The sequence below is a fragment of the Microchirus variegatus genome (assembly GCF_963457635.1).
Source record: "Microchirus variegatus genome assembly, chromosome: 4".
Lineage (NCBI taxonomy): Eukaryota > Metazoa > Chordata > Actinopteri > Pleuronectiformes > Soleidae > Microchirus > Microchirus variegatus.
In genome coordinates this window covers 11,431,982-11,458,696 of record NC_139805.1, presented here as the reverse complement: position 1 = coordinate 11,458,696, position 26,715 = coordinate 11,431,982, and the positions used below count along the sequence as shown (strand labels likewise).

The 26,715-nt window shown below is 42.1% G+C and overlaps 1 protein-coding gene across 1 annotated transcript in view; it reads left to right on the top strand.

Annotated features, from left to right (window-relative positions):
* The window catches only part of nr5a2 (nuclear receptor subfamily 5, group A, member 2), a gene marked incomplete at its 3' end in the record, with an annotated part of 58,332 nt that overhangs the window by 21,488 nt on the left and 10,129 nt on the right, over positions 1 to 26,715 (top strand). Inside the window, exons 5-6 of the mRNA XM_083888639.1 lie at positions 13,374 to 13,493; positions 16,993 to 17,140. Of these exons, the coding sequence (XP_083744765.1) occupies positions 13,374 to 13,493; positions 16,993 to 17,140 (268 nt within the window). The remainder of the gene's footprint in view (positions 1 to 13,373; positions 13,494 to 16,992; positions 17,141 to 26,715) is intronic.

Sequence of the window (26,715 nt, the reverse complement as noted above, 5' to 3'; positions counted from 1 at the left end):
GAGATAATGAAGGACAGACTGAGAAGGACAGTGAGAGGGAAATGAGGTAGAGAAGTAGGTGAGGAGGGGGTTAATGGGAAGATGAACAAGGGGCTGCAAGAGGCAGTGACCAAGGGCAAGAGGAGGAGGAGGAGGAGTAGAGGGGCATGGTGAAGGACAACAGGGGAGGGTGAGAAGGGGACCGGTAGGTTGGTGGGGTGGGGTGGGGGGTGCTAGGGGAGAACAGGTGGAAGGTTAATGGTCCTGGAGCGGATCTACCAGACGCTCTCGGGCTTGATATATGGGCTCGAGGCCCAGCGCGGGGCGTAGGCTTTCAAAGATATATTATTTCATTTGTGGAGCAGCACCATTCTGGACGACACACAACCCCCCCCACCCCCCCCCCCACCCCACCCCACACACACGCAACCCACCCACCCGCCACTAACACCCCACACAGCCCAGCATTTGTCCAGTGATAGATGACATGCCCCCCCACCACAATACACACATGCACAAACACACACACGTGTTTCTGTACAGTTGTAGAGGTTTCTTTCTTTCTTTTTTCTTTCTTTCTTTCTTTCTTTCTTTCTTTCTTTCTTTCTTTCTTTTTTTCTTTCTTTCCTAACTCCACCCCCACTGTCAGTCTTCCTCTCAGGCAGCAGGCAGGTCTTACGGCTGCCTGTGTGTTTTTTAAGTTGCTATTTTAGTGGTAACAATATCTGTTTGATCAGTAGCTCTGGGTCAGAGCAGGAGTTTGGGGGGGGGGGGGAGTGTTAACCGGGAAAGGAGAGAGTGGTAAGGGTTCACAAAGGCCTCTTTTCGTTCATAAATTATGGATCATCGAGAAATACATCACTCTCTCTCTCTTTTTCATAAATAGTGTAAAATGGCTTTTGATCCCCCCTCCCCACCCATTCTACCAATAGAAAATGAAAATAAAAGATCAGTTTTAGAGAGGCAGCGCTGTCAGTCAAAAAAAAGAGAGCGTAAATCAGACATAAAAGACACTGTTCTGTACCTGGAAGGCCAGAGGTTGGACGCTGATATAGAATAAAAACCTCCCAAGTTATTACACAGATTCCTTTAATATGAAGCTCCTAGATTGCAATATTTTTCTGTATGAGAATTTATTTCATTTTCCAATAGTATGTGCCATGCTGTGGCTGCATGACTGCAGGTGACCACTGATCTACTAAAGCAAATTGAAATTTCCCCCGTCCGCCTCACATACCCTGAGAGTTGTAGACAGAGCTTTAAGAAACAGCCTTTCCAAATACTGAAATGGTCCCGTAGGTCCAACCCCTGGGGACTACGAGAGCCCGGAAGGAAGAACAGGAAACTTGTTAAAAGAGAAGATTTAAGGTCGTCCCTCCCAGAGGAGAGGCAGCTATCGGGAGATGAAGGGGGTTGGACGGTTTTAACATGCACAAAGTCTGCTCATCTACTTGTTGCTTTGATGAGGGATGAAAGGCCTGTCATGAGGTACAAGTTTACAGAGCTTTACCGGGCGATGATAGACTCACCTGTCCTCAACAACATTTACATTTTCTTGTTCTCTTTTGCACTTCAAATATGGCAATACAATTGTTCACCTGCACTAACACATACATTCAAATGGTGACAGAGGGACATTGTTGCATGCAGTCCCTCACCAAACCTCTAAAAGAGACGTCTTTTTTTTAAACTTCTATCCATCTATCTTGCTCCATCTCACCCTGCTCTACCAAAGTATTGCTGATGAGGTAGCAAAGAAAAGCAAACATTGCCTTCACCTCTTCCATAGTTTTTCATTTCCAAGCAAGTTAACACAGTCTGATTCACATTTGTGAGCACTTTGGGCATTCGTCGGGAGAAAGAGCTGTTTAAGTCTTGTTTGAGGACGATCAGGGTAAAAGCCTTTTTTATTGGCAGGTCATGCCGCTTGTTAAGACAGTGATGCAGGTGACTAGGCTGCGCTGTTAGCCTCAGTGGCCCCAAAGCGACACAGTTGCTGTTTCACAAGTTGGCACCAGTCAATCAAATCAGCAAGGAGTGAGAGAGAGAGGGAGAGGGGGAGATTGAAAGGCAGAGAGGAAGTGGGAATGAGAGACAAATAAAATGGGTAAACAAAGTGGATACGGGGACTTGATTTAGTTGACTGGGCCGCTAACAAATCAACTCAACAGCATGCAAACACTTAAGACACTCCGCCAACGTACAAAGAAACTTTCCCTCTCCCCCTCTTCCCCCTCTTCCTCTCTCTGCTGTGCTTATAGTTATGAGGCGTGTTAAATCCACAGTTCCTTCCCAAAGTGCTCCCCATCAGAGTCTGCAAGCCAAGAAAGTGGTGCTCATAGCTCGCAGCAGCAGACACAAATCAGAAATAATCCTCGTAAAACAAAGTATTAGTATCTGCAGACGGAGTGGGTGGCTAAGGGTGAAAATGTATTGTCAGTTGAAGGATAAATATACAGACAAGTGCCACCATTTTGCTTCTAAATAGCTCCCTGCTATTGGGTTTCCTAGAGGTCAAAGGGGCCGAGGTGTGGCTGCTGCAGCCTTACGCCAACCTTCAACCTCTAAACTAACTACACGCAAGTATGCAAACATGTCAGATAATTCATCTTCTTTTTTTTTCTTTTTTTCCCAAAGCCTGTCTATACATTACAACTCTGTAAAGCACACAGTTTCAAAGCATGTCCTTTGGTGAGAAAGGGAAGCTTGGATTTGACTTTGTCAAAAGAAACCCAGCTTCAAACAAGGCTCAATATAATGGATGTAGTTGATGTAGATACATAATAACTTGAATAATGTGTTTGAAAAACTGTATAAATATATACACTCTTACATCACTTTGAACGGTGACGAATTGGCAAGACTTTATCATAATTTACCGGAGAATCATTTCCAGTAAAATTTTCAATTTCACTTTTTATTACTAAGCAATTTTATAACCCCACAAAACATTTATGATGATATACACCAATTACACTGCTAAGTGGTTTTAAAAAATACTTGTTAAATGACAATAAAAGTATTATTTATTTATTTTTTTACTATAAAATGAATGAGGATTGATTTATTTTTAACCAAATCTGTCCTTCGGGATTCTGAATGGCAAATGTCCTAACACAAACATTTTGTTCCCTGAATTGAATTGTGAAATACAGCCCTTCAATTTGCTTTTAAGAAAGAGCGCACACACACACACAAACACACAAGTGCCTCTAGCTCCTTATGTTCTGATGTTGCGTGGTCTCAATTATCTGCGTGTAATCCAGTCTGCCTCGAGGTTGTGCCTGTGTCTGCCGCTTCCGTCACTTAGGTGTCAACAGTTGTCCTCCAATGTCTATTTTTGATTCTTATTTATGGCTTGGCTATTCTGGACATGGAGTGGAGAAGCTTGGGGGGTTTTGGAGGGTGGGGAGTATGGGTGGGGGGTGGGGGGTGGGTCTAGGAGACAATAGATAAGATGATGGTGGAGTAGAGTCGACAGCTTTCCGGGTACAACTCAGGAGCTGAGGGGATATTTATATTCAACCGTTCAGGCCAATTGAATTTGCACAGATGACTGGTGCACGTAGTCCACAGAAGTAACACTAGACCCTGTGGTTGTGTTGTGACAACGGGTGAGATATTTCAATGGGGCCACACGCCACAGAATGACCCAGGCGAGAAAATGGCTTTAGCTCCACTTCCAAAGTAGGACAAAGACACCTGTTCTCTATCCCTACTTTAAGCATTCCTTTCTTTGCTGGTTTTAATTCCACTTGCTCCCCGTATTTCTTTTTGCATTACAGCAGGACTTTTTATGACTCTCACACCGTTCCCTCTTCCTCACCTCTCAATCTGTCAATCTCTTTCTCCACTTCTCCAAACACCATAACTGCAAACCTGGCACGAGCCGCGGATAAATGATTCCATACATATGCAATAAAGGCATGGCACTAATAATAGGCATTACAGTGCTGCGTTCTTTCAGGATTGCGCCCTCTTAAAAAGGGATAAAAAAAAAGAGGCTTTTCAAGCAAGCTGAAACAATGACGTGCAATAAACCAAAATATATTGAAAGGGGACCGACTGAAAAAGGTGTCGACAACACCATTAAACCTTTAGAAATGAACCAGGGATGTTGAACGAAAACCAAAAAAGACAAAGTTTTCAGGTGGCAAGCCGTCACCTTCACATAGGCCAATACTTTATGAGCCTTATGTTACTCTGCACTTCCCATCAGCAGCATTACCGCTCGGCTGCGACAGCGCTACAGAACGATGGCTTTCTCCTAATGCACGTGTATTTGTGGCAGTTTTTGTCAGACGAGACCCGGTGATTTACTTCAGGGAGAAGCAGCCCTCCATCTGCTCCGCAGCAGTATAATTGTGATGCATCGCCTTCTTTGTACTATGACTGTTTACTGCTCTGGAATTGCTCAATTACTTAATTCAGGTATTTAAATTGGGCATCACAGGCAGTGCTCTCTGGAGCTGTGCCATGGTTGGATGTGATATCAAAAGCTGTCTGTTCTAAAACCCTGTTAACCCCACCCCCACCCCACCCTCTGTCCAAAAAAAAAAAAAAAAAAAACACCCATCCCAGTGCTTCAATCTTTAATGGGAATCTATGTCTCCCGCCCTCTCAGACAGAAAGCATAACCACGTCAGTCTCTGAATTTTAAAGCAGCTTTACTCTCCTTAGCTGCGTTAAGGTATATTACATGCTATAGTGGGGTCTGTGCATATGTGCTGCATGTGAGAGGGACGTCTCTACTGTCCTGAATAATACAAAAGTGGAGAGCCTGTTCAGCCTGTTGTTGTCTACGTCTCCTCGTTGTCTTGTCTTGTTTCACTCGACTGCAAAAATCAGCCGGACAAATGTCAACACACATTCACCGATCGTTTTCCTATTCCACCATTCATGTCTTGAAGCCATTCAGTCATATCCACACCTGCAAGCACACACGCTGACCTCTTCACCTTTACATGTACTGCAACCCCTCTGCCTATAGCTTTCACACCCATCGCACAAACATCTAGTCATAAATTGCAGCATTAACTCAAATAATGATTGCACACCATGAAAATTCAATGGCTGCTGCTTAATGCTCAGCTAATGCCTGGTAGATTAAGCTCTGGGTGTGTATTTTTTGTGCTTGTGTTGGGAGTATGAAGGGGGGGTGATAATAGATCAATAGGATTTCTATAATCACTGCCTCACAGCCAGGGACCTCATAGGCAGTCTGCTATAGTGCAACCCTTTATGCATTTGGATTTGGACGACATTAATTTTCTCCGTCTGCATTTGACATGTGAGGGGAAGTATAGGGAAGAGAGTGGAGTGGCGGGAAGGAAGCGGGAGACTGGACAAGTGTGTATTTAAGTGCGTATGTGCATGCAGGTACAGTACATGTACTGCATGACTGCATCAAAGTGTACGTATGTGTCGGAGTGAACAACGAGGATGGGTTACTTTTGGGAGATGCCGTTCCCTGGGCTGCATGTGTATTAGCCGTTTAATGTTCATGTGAATAATTGATTAGGACTTCTCTGTGTTTTTGATAATTAGTTGATAGCTTCTTAGCTCTAAGCCCTGAGATTTCATGTCGGTGAGAGCGGGAGAGAGAGAGTGTTTGTGTGTGTGTGGCGGGGTAGTAGTAGTAGAAGCGGTATCTTGAAAACAATAATTTATCAAACAAAATAATAAATCATTTAAGCCATGCACCAGTGGATTAACGTTCTTCACACAACTGTACATATGTTTCTTTCTCATAAGCTTATTTCTTCCTGGCATTCTCTTTAATTCAGTGCCTTACATTGCAGCATCACATGGGTGAAGTTGCCATTGTATGTCGAAAATCTGGCACACGTTACCCATAAAGTTTGTGCACATCTCATACACAGACATGTCGTAGCGGATAACAACAACAACAAACATCGCCTGCATTAAAAGACATCCATTTAAATTCATGTCTTGCCTCTCACTGGTGGGTTCTATTGCCTTATTGATTTTGTTGTCATTCGTATGCTTATGCATGAAATAAACACAGAATAGGAAAGTTTGGTTTCATCCTGAAATCCCCGCGCTGATATCAGACAAAGAGAGCTTGTTGCTATCATCATTGACCTTGAGAAAACAAGACATTTCTCCAGCTGAAACACAGACTCACAGAGATACTTTGTTATTCCTGCCTCATGAATGTCATGCCACAAATAATGTGTGTGCACATTTGTTGGAGTGCGCTCATGTTGACTTGGGCTGAAAAATCAACCTTAGATGCAGTGATCCATTATTTCTACCAGTGTCAGATGATCCCAGATCTTTGTTATTTATTTATGATTTAAATGAATAAGGCAAAAAACACCTCTTAGATTGGTTTGCTAGAATGGGCAGCTGTTGCACTTCCTGTTTATGCTGTGGTTTTATGTCACTGGTGGCTTGAGGCAGAAACGGCAGACGTTATTAGGCCAGACTTCTTTCCTCACATCTCAAAAAGCTCTGGACAAAAGGACAGAAGGTCACAGACACGCATAAGGTTTTTGTTGTTTTCCCTTTCCACCACAAACCTGCACGGACAAGAAAGTGAATGTCATCGGTTTGTACACAGATGAGAAGACGTAAAAGATGTGGAGAGGGAGTGAACGTTCCCGATCAAATGCAGAGTGTTCTCGGGATCAATGTTCAGCCTCCGCAGTCTGTCAAAGCAGTCACTGTGGAAACCAATCAATCTCACTGCACCTGCAGCATCAATCACACACTGGGCACACACACTTAGATACTGATATGCTTTTTTTTTTATAATACAAATATAGAGCATTCATTCACTCACTGACCTCATCCTTAACTAAACCCTAAACTCTGATCTTATGTTGCTATAATGTCTTTGTCACTGGAAAAACACTAAAGGCCGGCCTTTAGTTTTGTTTATATCCTACTTTCTTCCCGCATGTCCCATAGGGAATGATATGGTTCCAGGTAACCAGTAGGGTCACACACTCTACGTTGTGTTTCATTCCATTTCTGACAGAAGGTGCATAAAACAAACAAAAATCACCCGTCAGAGACAGGTAGCCATCAGCTGCCATGGCTGATCACAGCAGAAAGGGCTAAAATAGAACGTAAAATATACCTGACAGAAAGTTCCTACGGCATACAAGAAACACCAGTCAGACACAAATAACTAAAATAATAATAATAAAAAAAATGTGTAAATCATGTACCTCACACCTGAAAGGGAATAGGTAATATGGCAGACACATATGGCTTATTCACTGGGGCAACCCCAAAAACAGCCAGGAGGGAAACATTCAAGTGGAAATAAAAGTTTCACATATCTGTCATATCCGTAAAAAAAGTTTGTGGAATTGTTACAATTGTCCTGGTGTTCCAGTTTTTAAGTCCTTGTTTTAGTTTCAAGTTGCACTCATTATCCTGACCCACAGCCTTTCTGCTGCACTGACACATGTGTTCCTGCCTGAGCTCAGCAGTGTGTCTTTGTGTCAATTGTATAATCTCCACCGTCTTATATTTCTCTTTCAATGTCCAACATCAAAGAAAGACCACATGTTTTTTTTCTTCCTACAATGACCTGAATGAATAGGCATTGTTATATACTCTGGTATAATTATTGTGCTCAATAGTTTCGATAAATTAAATTCATTCAGACAAAGGAAAAACTTCTTGAAGTCAGTGCAGTGCACTTTTCTTCAGACACAGGACTCTCCTGTGACAATGGTGATATTTCCTGAGTGCACAGATGGCTTGTGGCATCTCTATGGCTGTTTTGGGACATAATAAGAGTCTAGAGTTTCTGTGTGCTCAGTTGGAGCTAAATTCCACCGGCATTCTCCACTACCTGATATGTTGGATTAGAGATACATGCAACCAACAAACAGGTGTCAGTATGAAATGTTGATGAACATGCACGCCATGATATACATATCACATAAGTACGTAGATACATAGCTTACATTCGTGGGGCAGATGAGAGGCGGCGGTGTCGAACTTATTTTCTTTCTTCACAAGTGATGTTTGTATTAATGTGTGTTATGAACGGTTTGATTTGAAGTTTCCTCGTGGCAGAAACAAAAATGGGTCCACGTTGGACTGTGAACAACATGCATCTTTCAACAAGAGATCAGTCAGACCAGTTTATAGTTGACTTTTCCAATGTCAGTCTGATCTTGATGAGAATGCCGAGTTAAAGACATTGCATTAAATACCTCATAGAAGTGAGAGTTTAATTACTGTAAATGGGATTACCAGTTTTAATTTGACTAAATTAATAGTACAGCACTTTCACCACTGTGTCATTGTGTTTTGGTCATTTCTTTGTTTGTCAGCCCTAACCACTGATAGCACTTGCAGCTAGCAGCTAGATCAATGGCATTTATTGTCTTCCCTTGTCTCCTGGCTGACAAAATGTAGTTTTACTGAAGCTAGTTGTGCAGCATATTACCATTCCTCCCTTCTAGCAAGCAGCTCTTCCCCCTCACAACGAGCAGCACCACCTGCTAATTTTCCCAGCATTCTTATCACCCTGCCAAACTTAGGATTGAGACCCAAATACACTGTACACCAAGATAAACAAGAGCTGGTTTGGAGGAAGATTGAGTCTGGAAGGTGGAGATGTATTTCTCTTTTTTTTAATTCTTATCCACTTTCTGTAGTGTGCGGTACAGAAACATGGACACCCAAAGCTCACAGCTCCTCCCCACACACCAGGTCACATAGCTGGAACATCCTAGGGATTTTGCCACTCACTCTGTCATTTTTTCCGTGATTGATGCAACTCTATTTGAGGCTTTTGAAAGCTGTGGCTGCCAAAACATGATTTGTGGCTATGTACAGTAAGCATTTGCGACTTTATCTGGCCTAAAACTAGTAACTGGCTTCATGATGATACTCAGTAACATTAACATCCTTTTCAATTTGATATTAGGACAAGAAAATAGCTGACAAAGACATGAATAGAAAAATATTGGTCGACGTGGTTACGTGTGCTTTTACAGGAAAAATAATTCTCAAGCACTGCATGATTAGAGAAATACTGATGCCCGATTAGTTGAACCCAATCCTATTCTTGGTAAATGGAACCCCGCAGTGAGTCTCTTTTTAATTAAATTGCCAAACCGAACTGGAAAATGAGCTTCACTATGTACAAGCACAACATAATTAATTGTTTGCAACACTGTGAGAACAACGGGAGCTGTTCTAGGTGAATTAATGCCTGTTCCCAGGTGAATACAGGGCCTGTTTGGCTCAAGGCGAACAGATGCCAAGACAGGACTGCACCAAAGGATGGCTGCTAGAGACGCACAAGCATTGATGTCAGCTTCAAACCTCACCTGTAGTACTCCCAGACAGCATTGATTCTTGTCCAGCAGAGAGAAACGGAGAGACAGAAGCACAGCTATTGTTTATGTACAAATCGTTTGAGGCAGATAAACTCATCGTCTGCGTGAGTGTCTGTTCTCCCCCATGTTAAAAAAAAAAACGTGATTCTTTCCATTCATTAAGTCTCCACAGAAGGAGATTCCATTAATCTGTTCATTAGGCCACATCAAAAATGGAACTACTTATTAAAATCAGATCCAGCTGTGTACTCTTGTTAAAGCCCGCCGTACGGTACCAAGCCTAACAATGCTTGTGGCACTAGACCAAAACCCGGCCACAAGAAAGGGGTAAAGATTGTACTACATTGGCCTGTTTTGACTCAACACACCATGATAATTGCTCTCCTCTTAGCGGGGGCCTATGAATAAACATTACTTTTGTTAGGGAGCGTCTGAATGCTCCATTTCCAATTAATTTACATTTGGAATATCTGCTCTTAATCACTATGTTTTATTTTTCTCAATTTCCCCCAAGTCTTTTCTCATTCTCTCATTCCCTCTCTGACACTTTCATTTCCCCACTTTCACCCGTGCTCTCTTTCTTTTTCTAACTCTCTCTCTCTCTCTCTGGAAAATCCTATTAATCTCAGCCAGTGGTTTTGAACAAAAGCTATGGGCTAAGCGATTGATCCAGGCATTGATCCCACTCGCCTGAGCGATCATAAAGGTGTTAAATTGGTTTCTTGGAGGATATGTATTTTTCATTCCGAGCTGCTGCCTGTAGAAGTTCCTCCTCTCACTTTTTTTTTTTTTGCCAAACTCAGGTAATGATATTAAAATATTAAACAGATCACACCTATAAAAGAAGCCGTAAATGTGAATGTTGAAGCCAGTTTGAAACTCTGGTCTCTGTCTGCATGAGCATGAACATTAGAAGCAAGCGCCTACATTTTTATTGACGTAAATTTTTTATATTTACTATGTCTTAATTCACATATATATCTACTGGAAGGAAGTGTAAATACAGCAACACAATATTGTGGTCGGGCTTTGCTGGAAACAGTAAACGTGAATCTGTCAGTGTTATCTTAATTTTTTATGATGCTTTAGTGAGATAAGAATAAAAAAAAAGGCTAAATAGATAATTTATTGCTCGTGTGGAGTTCAACTCACTGCTTATTTGAACTTTGTAGTGTCGTATTCTGATAAATCAGCCACTTGGAGTTAGTCAGTGTTTCACTGACTGAATGAGTCTGTGCTAAGGACTTGCCTTTGTGAAAACACATGAATCACTCACCAGCTCCCAGTCACAAAGTTCAGATTATCTGAGTGAGCAGGCAGCAGGATCTTGTAGGATCAGGCCAAGTGAGCGTTGCTCATTTGACAGAGCAAAGGAAGAGCTTGTCAGGGAAACCGCTCATGTCACTGGCACTTAAAAGGTCAGTGAACTGAACCCCAGCCCCGAGCTCTCCCTCATGCCTGTCTGTCTGTCACCGGTCCCCCTCTTCCAGGCGGGTGTCCTCTGCCCTCATCTGGGCTGCTATTATTCTCCGTCACGTTCTCTGAACCGCCCCACTTTGATGACCTGGTTCTCTTGTCAGAGAGGAGCTTCCAAGCAGGCAGAGTGAGGACAGCCCTTTGATGAGGACCCCGACACTTGCCACCGCCACTGACATGCGCAGGGCGGGGGGGTCCTTTGAAGAGCTTGGGCCTTACATGTTCCCATTCACCCCAAAGACACACACAACTCCACGCTTACATGCACATCCAGGGTCTTTAGATGGAGGGGTGAAGAGAGGAGGACAGCACATTCAACTCGCTCGTTTCACCACCTTCCTTGGTTTTAATGAAGGCATTTGAATTTTTATTCTGTCGTGCGCTTGAAACGTCTCTAGTTTGACACCAAAAAAAAAAATAGAGATGTATAGGAAGGACAAGGAGCGAGACAAACAGAGGCTGTGACAAACAGAGGGTGAGAAGTTTTCCAACTTTTGGTAAAGTAAAGTAAAAGTAGTATTGTGGCGGTAAGCCAATATGAACTGTGAATTTTGGGAAAGGATAGCAAAGCTTTGTTGTATTTTGTCATTGTTTTCCCCGATGGAAGAGAAATGAGAGATGAAAGATTGCCTCTGAGATTTGCTGCTGAATAAACTCAGCATACATTTTCTTTGGTATACTTTGGGAGAGGTGTGATGACAGGGTAGCCATCCATATTAGATATGAAGCACCGCTTTTTCGGCAGAAAAGCAAATATGTACGGCAGTACGGCAAGCGTTTATGCCCTCCACCAGTGTGTGTCTGATTCAGCTTTTTGTCAGGTCAATGTTATACCATATTGTTATGACTGCATGAAAGGTAAACAAGACACTGTTTGTAGCGTCACCAGTCAAAACAATCCTCAACAAGCAACAGACTTGGTTGCAACAAGTACTTCTGTGACTTGCTTGTTTGATACTTGCTGGCAAAGCTGCAGTTGTTGACATCAGATTAGTACCTAAGGTCACTGCATATTTCAACAAATGGATCTCTGTACAACTTCCAGACAGCAGAAAAAGAAATTCCTTTCAGCATTCGCACACTGCACCTGCCTGTGTGTCACAAAGTTATAACATCGATCCGCATTCTTCAGCCTACAAGTTGCGGTTGACATTATCGATGGCCATGGCAGTCCGTTCTCACACACTCAAAGCAACAAAGTAACTCACAATCACCACAAAACAGCAGTGTGCCTAGAAAGACACATTATTCCCAAAGATACCACAAAGAGCACAATGTTTGTTGATAGAAAAAAAAAGGGAGGAGAAAGAAGCTCTCATACATTTTCCTCATTCCTTCCTTCTCTATGTGGCTTTTTTGTCTGTGAATTTGGCTGTGTGGTGTAATGATTAACACAGACAGGCATGGGAAGAAAGTAGCAATTACAATAGAGGGGGTTGTTTTTCTTCTTTGCACAAACCCCACGTTTCACCTGTGACAGCTTCCCAAGCTCACCTGGCAGATGCCTGGGAGCCAGCACCTGGTATTCAGGAGGCGAAATGAGTGGCTACTTAATCATTATCATCTATGGAATCACTCAGAAACGGCTGGCAATGGGCAAACAAACAGTAGCCGACAACATTGTTAGATCAGGCACGTAGCAAAGTGCTTAACTGAGTGTGGAGAGGTTCACATGAGAAACCTTTAAGATGTGTTCAGGGGACATTTGAGCTTTAGGGCCCATGATATGTGATTGACCTGTGACACACAACTAAGAATACACACTTTATCCTTTGTTGGCGTAAAGGTTTTTAAATGGGTGCAGTATATATATTAACAAGATAGAATCATAATTTATTTGATTTATTTGTTTAATATTTAATTTCTAAAGCTGCAGCTGTTAAGGATATATTTCTGTGACCAGCATTGAACAAAAAAAAAAAATCAATATTCTCTATTGTAAATTTAAAGAGATTTGAGATGTTAATGCCAATATTAATCAACAGTTTCCATTAAGTACTCATAGATTAGTTTGCCATTTACAATCAGTGCAAGGACAGGTACGATCACAACAGGTGGAACTACCTGAAGGCAACATAGTGGATGTGCAATACAGCTACAAACTGAAAAATAGGAACCATTAAGAGCCTGCAAGGAGATCCGGCACAGCCTAATTCCTACACCAAATAAAAGTCGGACCAAGCCATTAATACGTATGCCCTGCCGGTAATCAGATACCCAGGACGCCACAGCCAAGTGGCTGGAATAGTGTAGAGGAACATCTGCACCAAGTATGGATTTGAGGTCTCAGGGTCAAGAGGGAAGTCATCTACAAAGGTAGTTGACAATGACAAAGCTAAGATCCTGTGGGACTTCCACATCCAAACAGACAAGCAGGTGATGGTTAATCAACAGCAGAAGAGAGCAGTGGTGATAAATCAATATATAACAAAAACCAAGGGCTTTGTTAGAGCGCTCATAAAGTGATGACAGTACATAATATGACTATGGTTGGTAGATTCAGTGTCACAGGATTAAATATCACTATGGATGTACAATCTCTGTAAATATAAGCAGATCTAATATTTGTGTATTTGTGACCAGGTGGATGACCAGATGAAGCTGCTGCAGAACTGCTGGAGTGAACTCCTCATCCTGGACCACGTTTTCCGGCAGGTGGTGCACGCCAAGGAGGGCTCCATCCTATTGGTCACAGGCCAGCAGGTGAGTTGCTGAAATTAAACCTAAGCTACATGGAGCTACACCATAGCTTCTCTGTTTTTTCCTTTTCTTTTTTTTACCTCCAAAACCCCTCCAACCATGCATCAGTCGCTCCTTAGAGGGAAAACTAATGCAATGTGTCAACATTTCCTTTTAAAGCATTATTGATCACCCGCCACACAGGAGTCACTGCTTCATTAAAAATAGATTATGGTTATAGATATAAACTAATGTCACCAGCAAAATCAATTTAGCATGTTCTTCTTAGCAGGAAGACTCCAGCTGTGAAGGCAAAGCACTCAGTAGTGCAGGATGCAGCATTGTGAGGAGGTAGGCAGATAAAAAAATATATATATATAGTGTTTGGTGGGAGCCGATGCCTGAGGCCCAAATGGCTCAAATTCTTAATCTATCAGCTGTGATTCCGTCTTCTGTTTTTGCTTCACACACACTCATGAATCACACACACACACACACCCAGAGCAGACAACAAAGACTCCTTCAGCAGCCAGTGATTCTCATAATCTTTCACACACACACAGACAAGAAAATTCAGCTAAAAATAAAGAGAGATGTAACGTCTACTTACAGGTGAGAATAAAGTGCACATCGTGAATACGACCTGTGGCGTAGCTGTCAGTGAGAGAAACCATAAATTATTGAGTGGCTGGCTCTCCAAAACATTGTACTTCAACAAAATGCATTACAACTGTGGATACTGGATTAAATATTTGCGCAAGGCATGTGCACTGCTTGAATTATTTTTTAACTTTGAGAGATCGGGTCAGGGTAGATTTCTGTGCTAGGTGAGAAGTTTTCCAACTTTTGGTAAAGTAAAGTAAAAGTAGTATTGTGGCGGTAAGCCAATATGAACTTAGGGTTTTTGAGCCAATATAGATTAATATGGATCAAAGAAAAGGGATGAGCGAGGGGTGAGAAAAAGAGATGCAAGGTAACAGGTGATACACAGAGGGGGGAAATGATGGAGAGAGTGAGAAGAAGAAGAAGAAGAAGAAGAGTGGGACAACATGGCAGAAAGAAACCAATGAAAAAAAAAAGGCGAGAGAAAGAAGGAGTGGAAATGTGGAGGAGAAGATGCGCCGATGAGGAGATATAAGATATAAGAGCAGCGAAGAGGAGGAGGGGCTGATAGTCAGGGGAGGTACAGGGCGGCGGTTTCGTTTGCATACTTTGGTTAATGAACAGCTGGTGTTGGGGGCCAGTGTGAGAGAGAGAGAGAGAGAGAGAGAGAGAGAGAGAGAGAGAGAGAGAGAGAGAGAGAGAGAGAGAGAGAGAGAGAGAGAGAGAGAGGCTTTGAAACAGTTCATTATCTCTTATTATTCTCTGCCTGGCCAGGGGTGACAGCACAGTGATAACACCAGGGATATTTAGACCACAGTAGCAGCATCACCCAAAGCAAGCAAATGTTGCATGCACTCACACATGCACTCACACACACACTCACTGCATTGTGCGAATAATAAATGGTGTTCTTATCATATTAGTCTATATTCTTTTGTTTTTTTCCAACAATGTATGATTTGTCAGGGTTGTGTAAAAATGAGGCTGTAAAATCACATCTATCTGAGCTTTAGGCAATGTATTTTTAATTTTTGTTTCATATAATTAATTCATTAAATTTAGATCGCTTGTATCAGTGGGTGATATTTTAACTTCTCCTGTAAAAATAAAAAAACAGAGTGACAGAGATGTGTCCAGATGCATAGTTTCGACAGCTTTTCTCTCTTTCTTTCTGCTGTGTACCATATTGCGTCGTTGCTATCGTCAGTCATATGCTGCACTCACACTGACCTTTGAAGAAAGAAAAAAAAAACCCAACATGGTACGAGCAGATTTACTGTTATAGTCTCTCATTTGATCTCCGTCTTGACCTTATGTTACTTGCTTGTAAATTTCTGCCTTTTTCTAAAGTTCTGGCTTTTGTTTTCTGTGCTGCTGCATTTCATCAGCGAGAGAAATGACCGTGAATGTTTTGTTTTCAGTTTTGGGCTGAAGAAAAGGGCTTTGTTCTCTGTCCTGTCAAATCCAAAGTGGAACTTGACAAATGCATGCAGACATGAAATGACAGAGACTGAACTGCTGAATGATTAAACAAGGCCTCGCAGGATTTTTTTTTTTTTTCCACTCTGAAAATTCATATATTTTCATAAGCTCCTGGTATACATGACATTCAAATGATAACAAAATGCAAAAACAGACATTCTTCTGACAGCTGCACAAGGCATATTTACTTGCAATATAAAATTCCTGTAGACATCAAACTCTCGATATTTAACTCAGATAATACACTGTATTTGAAGTATTTGAGGGTTTATTCATGTATTTACTCTTACCAGATTGATTGATTGACTGATTGATTGATAGATAAGTCACCAAGGTTAGTGCTAAGTCTGCTATAATGCACTAAGTCACATTATAGCATTTATTTCTTCTCTCTTTTTACTTCGGGCTAGAAGGCAATAACCCAAGGCATCACTATCAACAGTCCAATCCTTCAACCAAGTTATTTCATGCACAGTTGATTTTATGTAAATTGATTGACACCTCAGAAGGGGTGGGGGCAACGTCTGCTTTTCACCCAGTCATAACTCCAACTGTCCTGAAGGTGGAATGCGGAAAAACAGAGAGGGACAAAGGATTTGAGGTAAAAGAGGTCGAGCAGTGTATATTCAGACAAAAAGAAAATGGATGGAGGGGAAGAAGAGGGCAGATGGAAACGTGAAACGTGGTGCATTGTTCACGCCTTACTTTGACTCGTGGAAAAACAGGCTCCAATCCTTCTATTTATGCCATAAATAAATTCCAAATCCAGGCTGCTTTTAATTGCAAATGGGAGCTCACAGGGACCCTCTTCCTCCCTGAGCTTCAGGAACTGCGCACGCCAAGATCTATCTTCCCCTGGAAACCCTCACGCAGTCAATTATGGTAATGAATTGTCAATAAATATAAAAATTTAATATGGTCCTGCTTATTCTGAGTGGCAGCTAAGGACTTGCCTCCTAGACAAATGTGCTGCGGCTGCAGAAATTAAGTGCACCTGGAAAAAAGGAGAGTGAGTGAGGCTGCGTGTGCTAAATGGATGGGTCCGAACAAAAGAATCTATCTATCTATCTATCTATCTATCTATCTATCTATCTATCTATCTATCTATCTATCTATCTATCTATCTATCTATCTATCTATCCATTCTCTTTCCAAACGCCTTCAGCCCGTTGTCGCAAAATTTAAACTGTAAAACAAATCTTCCGCCTCCAGCTCTTGTCAGTTTTTACATATCTACCAGTGTCTCGCCCTCTGAGGCCAAAGCTCCTGACCGAGAGTGTAGTAAAATATGTAACACTGAAAATGTGAACACGGAACCTTCCATGAATCGAGGAAAGTCTTCCACACGCATTCTCTATCTAGGTTGGTCAAAAAACCTCTCGTGGTATCTCTGATCCAAGGCTGTTTGGGCTAAAAAACCTCCCTGTTTTTATTCCAGGTGGACTATGCAGTGATAGCTTCACAGGCAGGAGCCACCCTCAACAACCTGTTGAGCCACGCACAGGAGCTGGTGGCCAAATTGCGCTCCCTGCAGCTGGATCAGCGGGAGTTTGTCTGCCTCAAGTTCCTGGTCCTCTTCAGCCAGGGTGAGTTTCCCTATCTTTTTCATTTTTATGCAGTAGGAAATGCTTTTGTATAGGAAATGACAATCTGGTAAGGACGAATTAGAGAAGGTATGATTCTCTTCTAAAAACGAGAAGGGCTTTTACACATGGCTGGGTCACCTACAGCCAACCACAGGAGCGGTCACTGAACAACAGATTTACTACTCATATTTACAGGATGTGTAATTACAGACTGAGAATCATGAACTGAGTAACTGAGATGGAAACAAGGGAAGAGATGAAAAGACTGAGGAGAAAGAAAAAATGGGATATTGGAGAATGCTGAGTGGAAAAGAGAAGGCGTTGATGGGAGACAGGTATCACAAAGCATTTGAGACAGAAAAGGTGAGCGAGAGAGCTGAGGCTGCGTGGGATTTGGGAAGGGGGGGGGGGGGGGAGTGGAGGGATAAGTAGCCAAATGAGTTAAGGGATGAAGAGGAGTGTGTGCTTCTGTGTATGTGTGTGTGCACATGCGTGCATATATGTGTGTGTGTGTGTGTGTATTTGTGTGTGCCTGTGCTCTCGACTCCCAAATCTCCTCTCTCTCTTAGCCGAGGTCAGACATTGCCAGGAGACTGTCATCTCTGTCTCTTTACTAACAAGTCTGCAACAAATGGCCTCTGAGGGACTCACACACACACACACTCAAGTTAACATTCTACATTACTAAAGCCAATGGCGTTGCAGAAGCTCCACTCAACGTGTCACCCCCCTGTGGTATCAACAGCATCAGTGGCATACATACGTTTTTTTAGCGTCCATCCATCTTTAATCCACAAATGTGATTTTTCTTTCTTTAGCTCCCATAAATTAAAAAAAAAACAGTAGGATTAATGAACCAAAGTGCACATACACACACAAACGCACACAGACCCAATCAGGCAGGATTAACGCTTGTGTTGGTTCGGTTTGGTGGAACGGTGTAGAAATAGAGAGGGATGCATTGGGGAGTGTGTGTATCCGTGTGCATGCTTGTGTCTGTATGTAGGTTTTTGGTTTTTTTTTTACAGGGCAGGGTGTTGTTGGGGCTCAGGGTTTAAATAATTTGGCAGAAACATCATCCATAATGAAAGGCTCACCTGAGGGATATGTATTGCCCCCGGCATTGCCTGTTCTCTGGCATTGCCAGGCGGTCTTTTGCAAAAGAAGCTTGACACGGACGCCGTAGAGAAGGTAGAGGGGATCAGTGTTTGAGGAAGTAGAGGAGGTGATGGGGGGGGGGGGTGTTGAGGGGATACGGAGTAGTGAAAAGCCAGGAGATTAAGAAGTGATTTGATTAGTATCATACACCGTCGAATGGAGATGTGTGTGCAGTGTGTGTGTATGTGTGTGTAATTGGCTGCAAGAGGGTTTAGATACTTTTACCTGAGGGAACCTGCATAATGGGTCTGGCAGTGGGAAAGCAGGTGTGTACTCATGCATCTGTGAGTGTGTTTCAACAGCTGCCTGTGCCTTATAATCATAATCAAATAAGGATTGTAGTGAAATGAGACATCAACGTAGTGATACACTGACCGCTGAGCTATATATATGTATATATATATATACATATAATACTCCCCTTCTTTATTAGCTTCATTATGAGTTTTACACTGATGCTAATCACTAATAATTACATCCATATTGATGATTCTTCTCCTCACAATTAACTTTTAATGCCGCTGCGGAAACACAGAGTGCCAGAACAGAACAGGTTTGACGATGACGCCTCTTACATTTACCATAACTACAATATTTCCTCACCTTATTTAGCGGCAAACATGCAGATCTATACTATTTTGTGTAATTATCATAGTCAGCTGTCATCATCACCTGGCACCCGGAGCGCTTTGGTCGGCTAACCAGCTACTTTTAGAAGTCCCAAAACACCAAAGATGCCATTTTAAATCATCTTTAAAAGCCTACTATTACTCCATGGCTTCTTATGTGTTTTTACTTTGCTCTGTATGGGCTAGGGTTGAGTTGAGTTGAACATTATGTGTTCCAGACTCATCCAGTGTCAATGCCCCTGTCAGGAAACATTGTTGTATTGCTAACAATTGGGATCACTCAACCTATTTCTCGAACCCCCTACTACAAGTTGCTCAGTCTGTTTTCACCTGTCATTAATTATTGTTTTACTTCCTCCCAATAATTCTCCCTTCTACCTTCAAAAGCCGTCCACCTCTCCTTCAGTGAATGGATGTTCAGTCACCTCCTCTCTGCCAGCAGAGCTCTTAGTTAAGTCAGTTGTCGATAAAGACAGGGATATAGATGTCACCCCAGCTTAGGGTAGACACTTGTCTTTACACCTTTATTTTGATTTTTTTTTCTATCCATTCCTATCACACTCTCTCTCTGTCCCCTGCCACTATATTCCCGACTTAAAGGAAGTCTTTGGCTCTCTATCAAGGAGGAGATTATCACTCTCAGAGCATTGATCTCTTAAGTGTTTTTCAGACTGTGAGGAATGATTGTGTGTGTTGGGTGTTGAGCAAGAAACACATAAAGTGGCAGAGGAAGAGAGAGAGAGAGAGAGTGAGGGCTTCTTGGGTCAGAGTTCAGGAAAGGATTACTGCGAGTTGTCTGGTGTCAGATCACTGTTAATGGCTCTTTGATTTTCTTTAAAAGGCTTAAAGGTCTAATAGAAAGACTGACAGGTTGTTGTATATGACCAAGTGACAGTGCAGGCAGCGGCACAAGTGAGAAATGGGTGTCTCGTTCAAACTCTGGCTGAGAAAACAGGGAAAAAAAGACTTGTTCTCAAACTTTAGATGGAATTGACTCCCACCTACAACAATGGATATGCTTAATGAGAATTCTAACACAACCAATTACCCATGTGGGATTAATAAAAGTATTCTCATTCTGATTCTGGTGTTTTAATGGAAAATATATTTTTACTTAAAGAAAAAAAGCCATATACATGCTTCCCTAAAATTAGAAACCCTCCACATGTATTGCATATGCATATATGTAGCAAGATTTAATGATGGATTTTAAACAAAAAATCCTTCATGTATGCCTGTTTAATGCCACCATATGTTTCCATGCATACGGGTGAGGCAGACTGAGTTACAAAGGTCAGACAGTGTTCAGCCAGCAGTCGGTTAACCCAGCCCACCCGGGTCAGACCCCATCAGGTGTAATTGGGTGAGACAGATGCTGCCAGTCCTTGTCAGCTGAGAGGAGAACCAGAGGAGCTGCCAGATGAGTGTGGGGTGGTAAATGCTCCCAGTAGAGAGAGCAGGTCTGTGGACACAGACCTAAATAATACCCCAAACACTGGAGCCTTTAGCAGAAACAAAGAAGGGAATTTAGGCTTGAATTTGATTATTTAAGGGGCAAAACGATTGGGCAAACTCCTATTTAGACATATTTCTATTTAAAGGAATCACGTTTTTAATTGACAAAAATGAATATTTGGAACAACAAAGTTTGGTACTATGCCATTTCATTAAGTTATTCATCTGGAATTCATATTTACATATTATATGCAATTAATAGATATTAGATTTTATTTATAATTGGGCAGCCCATGACCAAGTGGAAATGGAACTTGGCTTGTAGGAAGGTTGCCAGTTTAAGTCCCCACCAGGTCAAAAAATGGCTCAGTGACAGCTTCTAATTCTCAGAAGGTTTCTAGTAGAGGATGGGTTAAATGCAGAGAAGACATTTTTCTCTACGGGACTGATAAAATGATAAAGGTATAATATATTTACATACATATTATTTAAAAAAAATAAATAAATCTAAAGTAATGCTGGTAATGATGAAAATAGAGGGAAAGGTGTTTAGTTTAATTTGTTATTTTATACTTCTATTATAATTATGTGAGTAAAAATCAGTACTTACAGTACAGCAGCCAATTGTTTTAGAGCTGCCTCAGCACCACAATACCAGTCTGTCACATGACGAGTCAGACTCTGAAGCTGGAGTTTAGTGGCAATGACCCATTTATCGCTGTTGCCCTCCATCCCTCACCATCCATGCAGCACTTTGCTTTGTCTCTCCTCTCATTGCACTGCACCTTCCCTCTCCTCTTTTTTTTTTTACATCCATCTTTTTACTCGTGTCGATATATCACAGCTCCATCCTCCCATCCATTTCTATCGACGCTCATTTATCTTCCGCCACATCTAAAATGCCATTCATCTCTTTCTCCTCCCCTCAGTCAGTGCCAGCCCCAATGTCTTAACTACAGTCATTTAATTTTGTGTCAGGTCTGTAATTTCTGATAAAGTTCTCACATGTCTTATAGACCTAAAAATCCATGTCTTAGTGAAACATGCACCTTTAAGGTTTGATTCCAGCTTTACTGTAGATTCTCCTTGCTACATATGCCATAATAGTGTGACTGTGACGCTCAGCCATGATTGTGATCTACTGTTCTTTATTGTAGATAAAACATATTTTTGTTTTATAACGGCTACTAACACATAGATTACATTCCACCTTCAAATATTAATAGGTTGACAGTTTTTCTGTAAATGTCTCACTGAAACAACGTCTTGTTTTCTTTTAAATATAATGTCTGCCCCATATGCTCTCTTTTTGCAATACCATAGTCATGGATTAACTACTAAATGTGGTGGGATTACGAGTAATGAGCAGTTGCAATGCAATTAAAAAACATATTTAGACCCACTAAAGGGTTAATTACTAACTATTTTGTTATTTTCTTTGACACAGTATTTTCAAAACACGTCTCGACCCTGAACTATTTACTACAAACCACAAATGCGTATTGGCACAGTCGTACTGACGTGGAAATTAAATGGAAAACAAGAGAAAACAAACACTAACACAACATGAGTGATCCTGGATTTAACAAAGAGACAGTGAGTGCATTTAGCCCGTCACTACAGCTCTACTCTCTCTACGTTTCTGTACGTCCAGCGCCTTCTCATACACCTATGCCAGGATGGGTCTCTCATTAGTATGTTTAGTGTGGCACACAGTGAAGGCAGTCCCTTTCTGTTTTGTGCACAGCGAGGTCAGACGCCAATCTGCTGACAACAACAGAAACACAGCAAACGTGAACAACCTTGATGAAAAAAGAAAAAAGACAAGCATTATCACCCTCTCTATTTCTCTGTCAGACAGCATTTGTCTCCACACAATGAGAGAGAGGAACACATGCACACACAAGAATTCACACACACAATTCCCAGACAGGTACGTCCTAATTAAGCAACAGCCGAGGCTGCTCAGAATCAATGCCCTGATCCCAGGCCAGTGTGCACGAAAGCTGGCTAATTCATGTACCCTGCTCCCCCCCCCCCCCCCCTTCCTCCTCTCAAATAAAAAAAATGCAAATATTCATTTCCTGAAACAAACCAAATCATTTAAGGTTTCACCTGGGAATTGATTAACATCACCGGGTGACAACTATTCAATATTTACATGCACTCAGACCAACGCAAGGACCAAATAATGAAGCATATCACTGCTTTCTTTTGCCGCTTGCTTTGAGTGGGAATCGAGGCAATCTGCAGGGGCTGTAAGTGAACAGAATGGAGTCATCGTGGCTACCTTTGACCTGATCAATAGGCCTACATGAATGAAGGATGGTCATTGTGGGGATGGGTTGTTATGCTATGACCTACGGGAAACCTTGACTCAACAGGAATTATGTCTGTCTTTTCATGCGCTCAAGGGAGACCAGGATCAGCTATTAAAGTATTTTCTTTTCCAGACTTAAGGCCTTTACAGTAGGTCTACTACAGTCTCTGTTAGGTATAGTGAATACCTTTCAGAAATATGGTGTATTATTTTTGTAAAAGTGAAAAATCTGCAGGATTAGTGATTGGGTTTCTTGCACCAAAAGAAGTTCTTGCATGTAAAGATAATACATATTTATGATTCACATTTTACCCCCATGCAAGAATAACACATAATGTATAATGTAAGTTTGTGTGTCCCACTAAATTCAGACTCAGGATTGGTGCAATGGCAGCAGTAATGGGAAATAAAGTCCATTAAGTGCAATCTAGTGCTTTCTCATGCCTCTGTGTTGAAGCATGGTTAAACGGTTCTCTAACGGTGTGACTGATTGAAAGTATTGGACTTTCAACGACTTTTCAAAACAAATCATTTTTTATTCCCCCTTCTCCACCCTCCCTCAGCCATTATTTCAGCACGGGGAAACAAACAAAATAAGTCGCTGAAAACTTTGTCGGAGCCAAGCCCAGCTCCTCCCGATTAAATGTACCGACTTTTCTTTTATTCTATTTTATCTCATCAGGGGAAGGTGGGAGAGTGTGTTGAGGCAATGAACCTAATACTTCCACCTACTTTCTGTCAATTTTAGCCTAAGAAATGTGACATGGCATGCGGTCGTCTCCTGATGCCAGGTGCCACTTTGTAGTGAATTTCAAATAATGAGGATGCCTAAAAGGCTTTCAGACTTTATCAAGCAATAAAAGCTCCAGGTCTCTATCATGGAAGTACAACCTGCATGCTGCTGTCATTAAGTTGTAGTAGTGGCAAGAGGATCACTGAGGACTCTCCTCCCTGACCCCTACGTCTCCCTTTAGACTCCATCTTTTGTCTTGCTGCAGATGCCTGCAGTTTCCTGGTGGATTTCCACATTCCCTGATTATCACACAGTATTTACAGGTCATGTTTGCCTTTTTTTGTGTGTGTTTTCTTCTTCTCTTTTAATGTCTTATCACAAGATTTCCATAGTGATTGTATTGATACTGTTCTTTATCTGGTGTCAAACTATGCCAGTTATCAGAGAGTAAAGCAAAACAATAGGAGGGTTGTTTGAAGGGGGGGGGGGGGGGTAGATTGTAAAATGGACAGCAGTTTACACCAGTAAGTAATAAATAAGTGAGCACATTATTGTTTTTCTTCATGGGACCCTGCATCAGGAGAGTATAGACTTGACAATCATAAAAGTTATTCTATTTATTAATGTTTGAATTCAAATAAACAGATGTTTAGTCTTAAACATCATATGTCATGGCAAATATACTGTACTTAGTAAACAAAAGAAAAAAGTGGAATTATCAGGTAGTCCAAACAGACATGTAAATGTACTACATGTCCATTTAAATGTTTAAATTCCCCTCTTGAATGTCTGTCTTTGCAAAGTTGGGTTTTTATTGAGCTTTTCAAATAACTGAAGGAAATGTACTCTTAAAACTTAATAAACACTATGACCAGTATCAGTGCACAACCACAATAACTCCAAAACATGCAACTTCGTCTTTAACAGAGCACTTCTGCAGCACGAGCACATTTTCTCACTGGCTCCTATTAGTGTCGCAAGAGCGGTTATCTATATTATGTGAAGTTCAACACAATCCACGCCCCAGGAAGAGTCATAACACGTGCAGCCCTGCACTCCTGCCTGGAAGGGTGACGGCTCTATGGCGGCAGGAGGATTTAATGCATTTTAACTCACTGCCCCAACCAAAGCAATACAGGAACACATCCCCTAAACTTCTGCCTTCCTCCATCAATACACTCACTAACTACCCGGCAGTGAGGACAATCAGACAAATGCTCTTGTAAAAGTTTTTTTTAAGAGGAAGAAAAACCTTACCCTCTCCTCTACCTTCCCCTCTGCTCCCTCTCTCGCTCTCATGTGCGGTGATTTAAGACAGGCAAGCTATGAAGAAACTGTTGCCCCCCATTCTCCCTCTCCCTTGGCCTTATTACATGCTGTCAGTTTATTATAAAACATTAGGAAAGCAGAGGGACACTTGCAGTTACTGTGCTATCGATCGGCAGAGATAGATTCTGTGATTTAGAGTCGGTCTCTGCCTGCACCCGTCATGTTCTCGGTCTCCTATTAAGGTACCAGCGCTTTGCTTTGGCTATTGATGTCTCAACATTAACAGTTACAAGCTGCTACAGAAAATCAATGCTCAACTTTTATTACCGGCTGCATAACACAGAGGACCTCCCGCATCTGATACTTAGCAGTCAAAAAGAGGCACCGATGGTCTGCCTGGTACATCAGGTGTTTTCTAAGCGATATCTGCAGTAATATCCATCATACATGGAGCACATGGGGGGCTTCCAGGGGCCAGTTAAAGGCCTTGGAGCTTAAGGGTACAGTGTAGGAAGGTATAGTTTGCCGAATAAATTAAAGCATGCTTGCAAATATCAGTTTCCATGCTTGGCCAGCGACGTCCAAGTGAGAATCTAACACAGAAGTTTATGTGAAATTATCTCCGCTGTAAAGATTTTTCCCACAAATATAAAGTGCCAAACATCAGCAGCTTTCCTGCATCTGTTTGAACTCCACACAAACATACATATATGGTACAGTAAGCTAAAATAACGATCGATCCCTGCAACCGCCAACCAGCCGTCCATCCATCATCAGCATCAACCTGGACGTGTGTGTGTGTGTGTGTGTTGTAACAGAGAATCTAAACCCAGGTAGCATGGATCTGGAGCGGCTGAGGCCTTTCAAACATTTATGAGGGGCTACCGAGCAGCAGTACGGCAGCCCTTCTGGGACAAACAGCCCCCGGTTCTGTACTCTCAGTCCCGATCAATGGAACTCAAGTTCATTACACACACTTTTCAGCCGAACGGCGGCAACTGTTGCCTCCCCCGCCCCCTTCGATAGTTCACCACTGGGGCTGCATTACACTTGCTTGTTTACGTGACTGTGTGTGCAGGGAAGACAGGGGCAGCGGAGTGTGTACCAGGGTGTGTGTGTGTGAGTGTGGAGTGTGTGTATGTGTGAACAGGGGTTGCTCCCAGTGGCCAGAGCTCGAGGTTATCATTATGTACAGGTCAGTCTGCTGCAATGCTAATACTAATGCATTCTCAGTGGCCACAGCTCAGGTCCCAGTGCTACACCGGCTAGGTATGCTACTCCTCTCCAATTAAAGGCTGAGGGAAGTCTGTTTGGGAGAGGGAGGACATGCCTGGGCTCTCCGCGGCCCCACAGAGAACAAGCCCACATTAGTCAATGTTCAGAGAACAAATTGTGCATACACTTAAGAGCTGCAGAAAATCACACTCTTCATGTGGACAATTTGTTGGCCGGAGTCCCTCGCTGTGATTGTACGCATCCTAATCATTCTTACTTCTATTGTACATCACGTAACATATTGACTATGTTATGAACTATGTTTACAGTTAAACTCATGGTGGATTATAATTTACACTGATGCCATAGGCATTATAACAGTGATGTAACTTCCTCCAGTCAGTAAGCATCGTATCATTGCACGGTAAACCCCCGAAAAGTTTGCATCTTTTCTTGCAGCAGTTGCATATCTGTAGGAAGAGATCAACTGCCGTAGTAATGCAGCATATTGATCAGGCCGCCTGCCTCCAGCTTAAGCATTACACAGAGTACAAACAGCAGCAAAGAGTTACACAACACTCCCTGTGGATCTGCCTCCACCACAGATCTTTTTTCTGCTCATACGCAGTTGCGACAAACAGACATGCACATTTTCCGTGTGCACACATACCGTGTGACATCAAGTAACTATACATGGCATGTAACGCAATCTTACACATCTAGGATTTTTACAATCGAGACCAAATGGTGGTGGTGGAGTGTGTCATAGGTCAAATGTTCAAAAATATAAACGCAA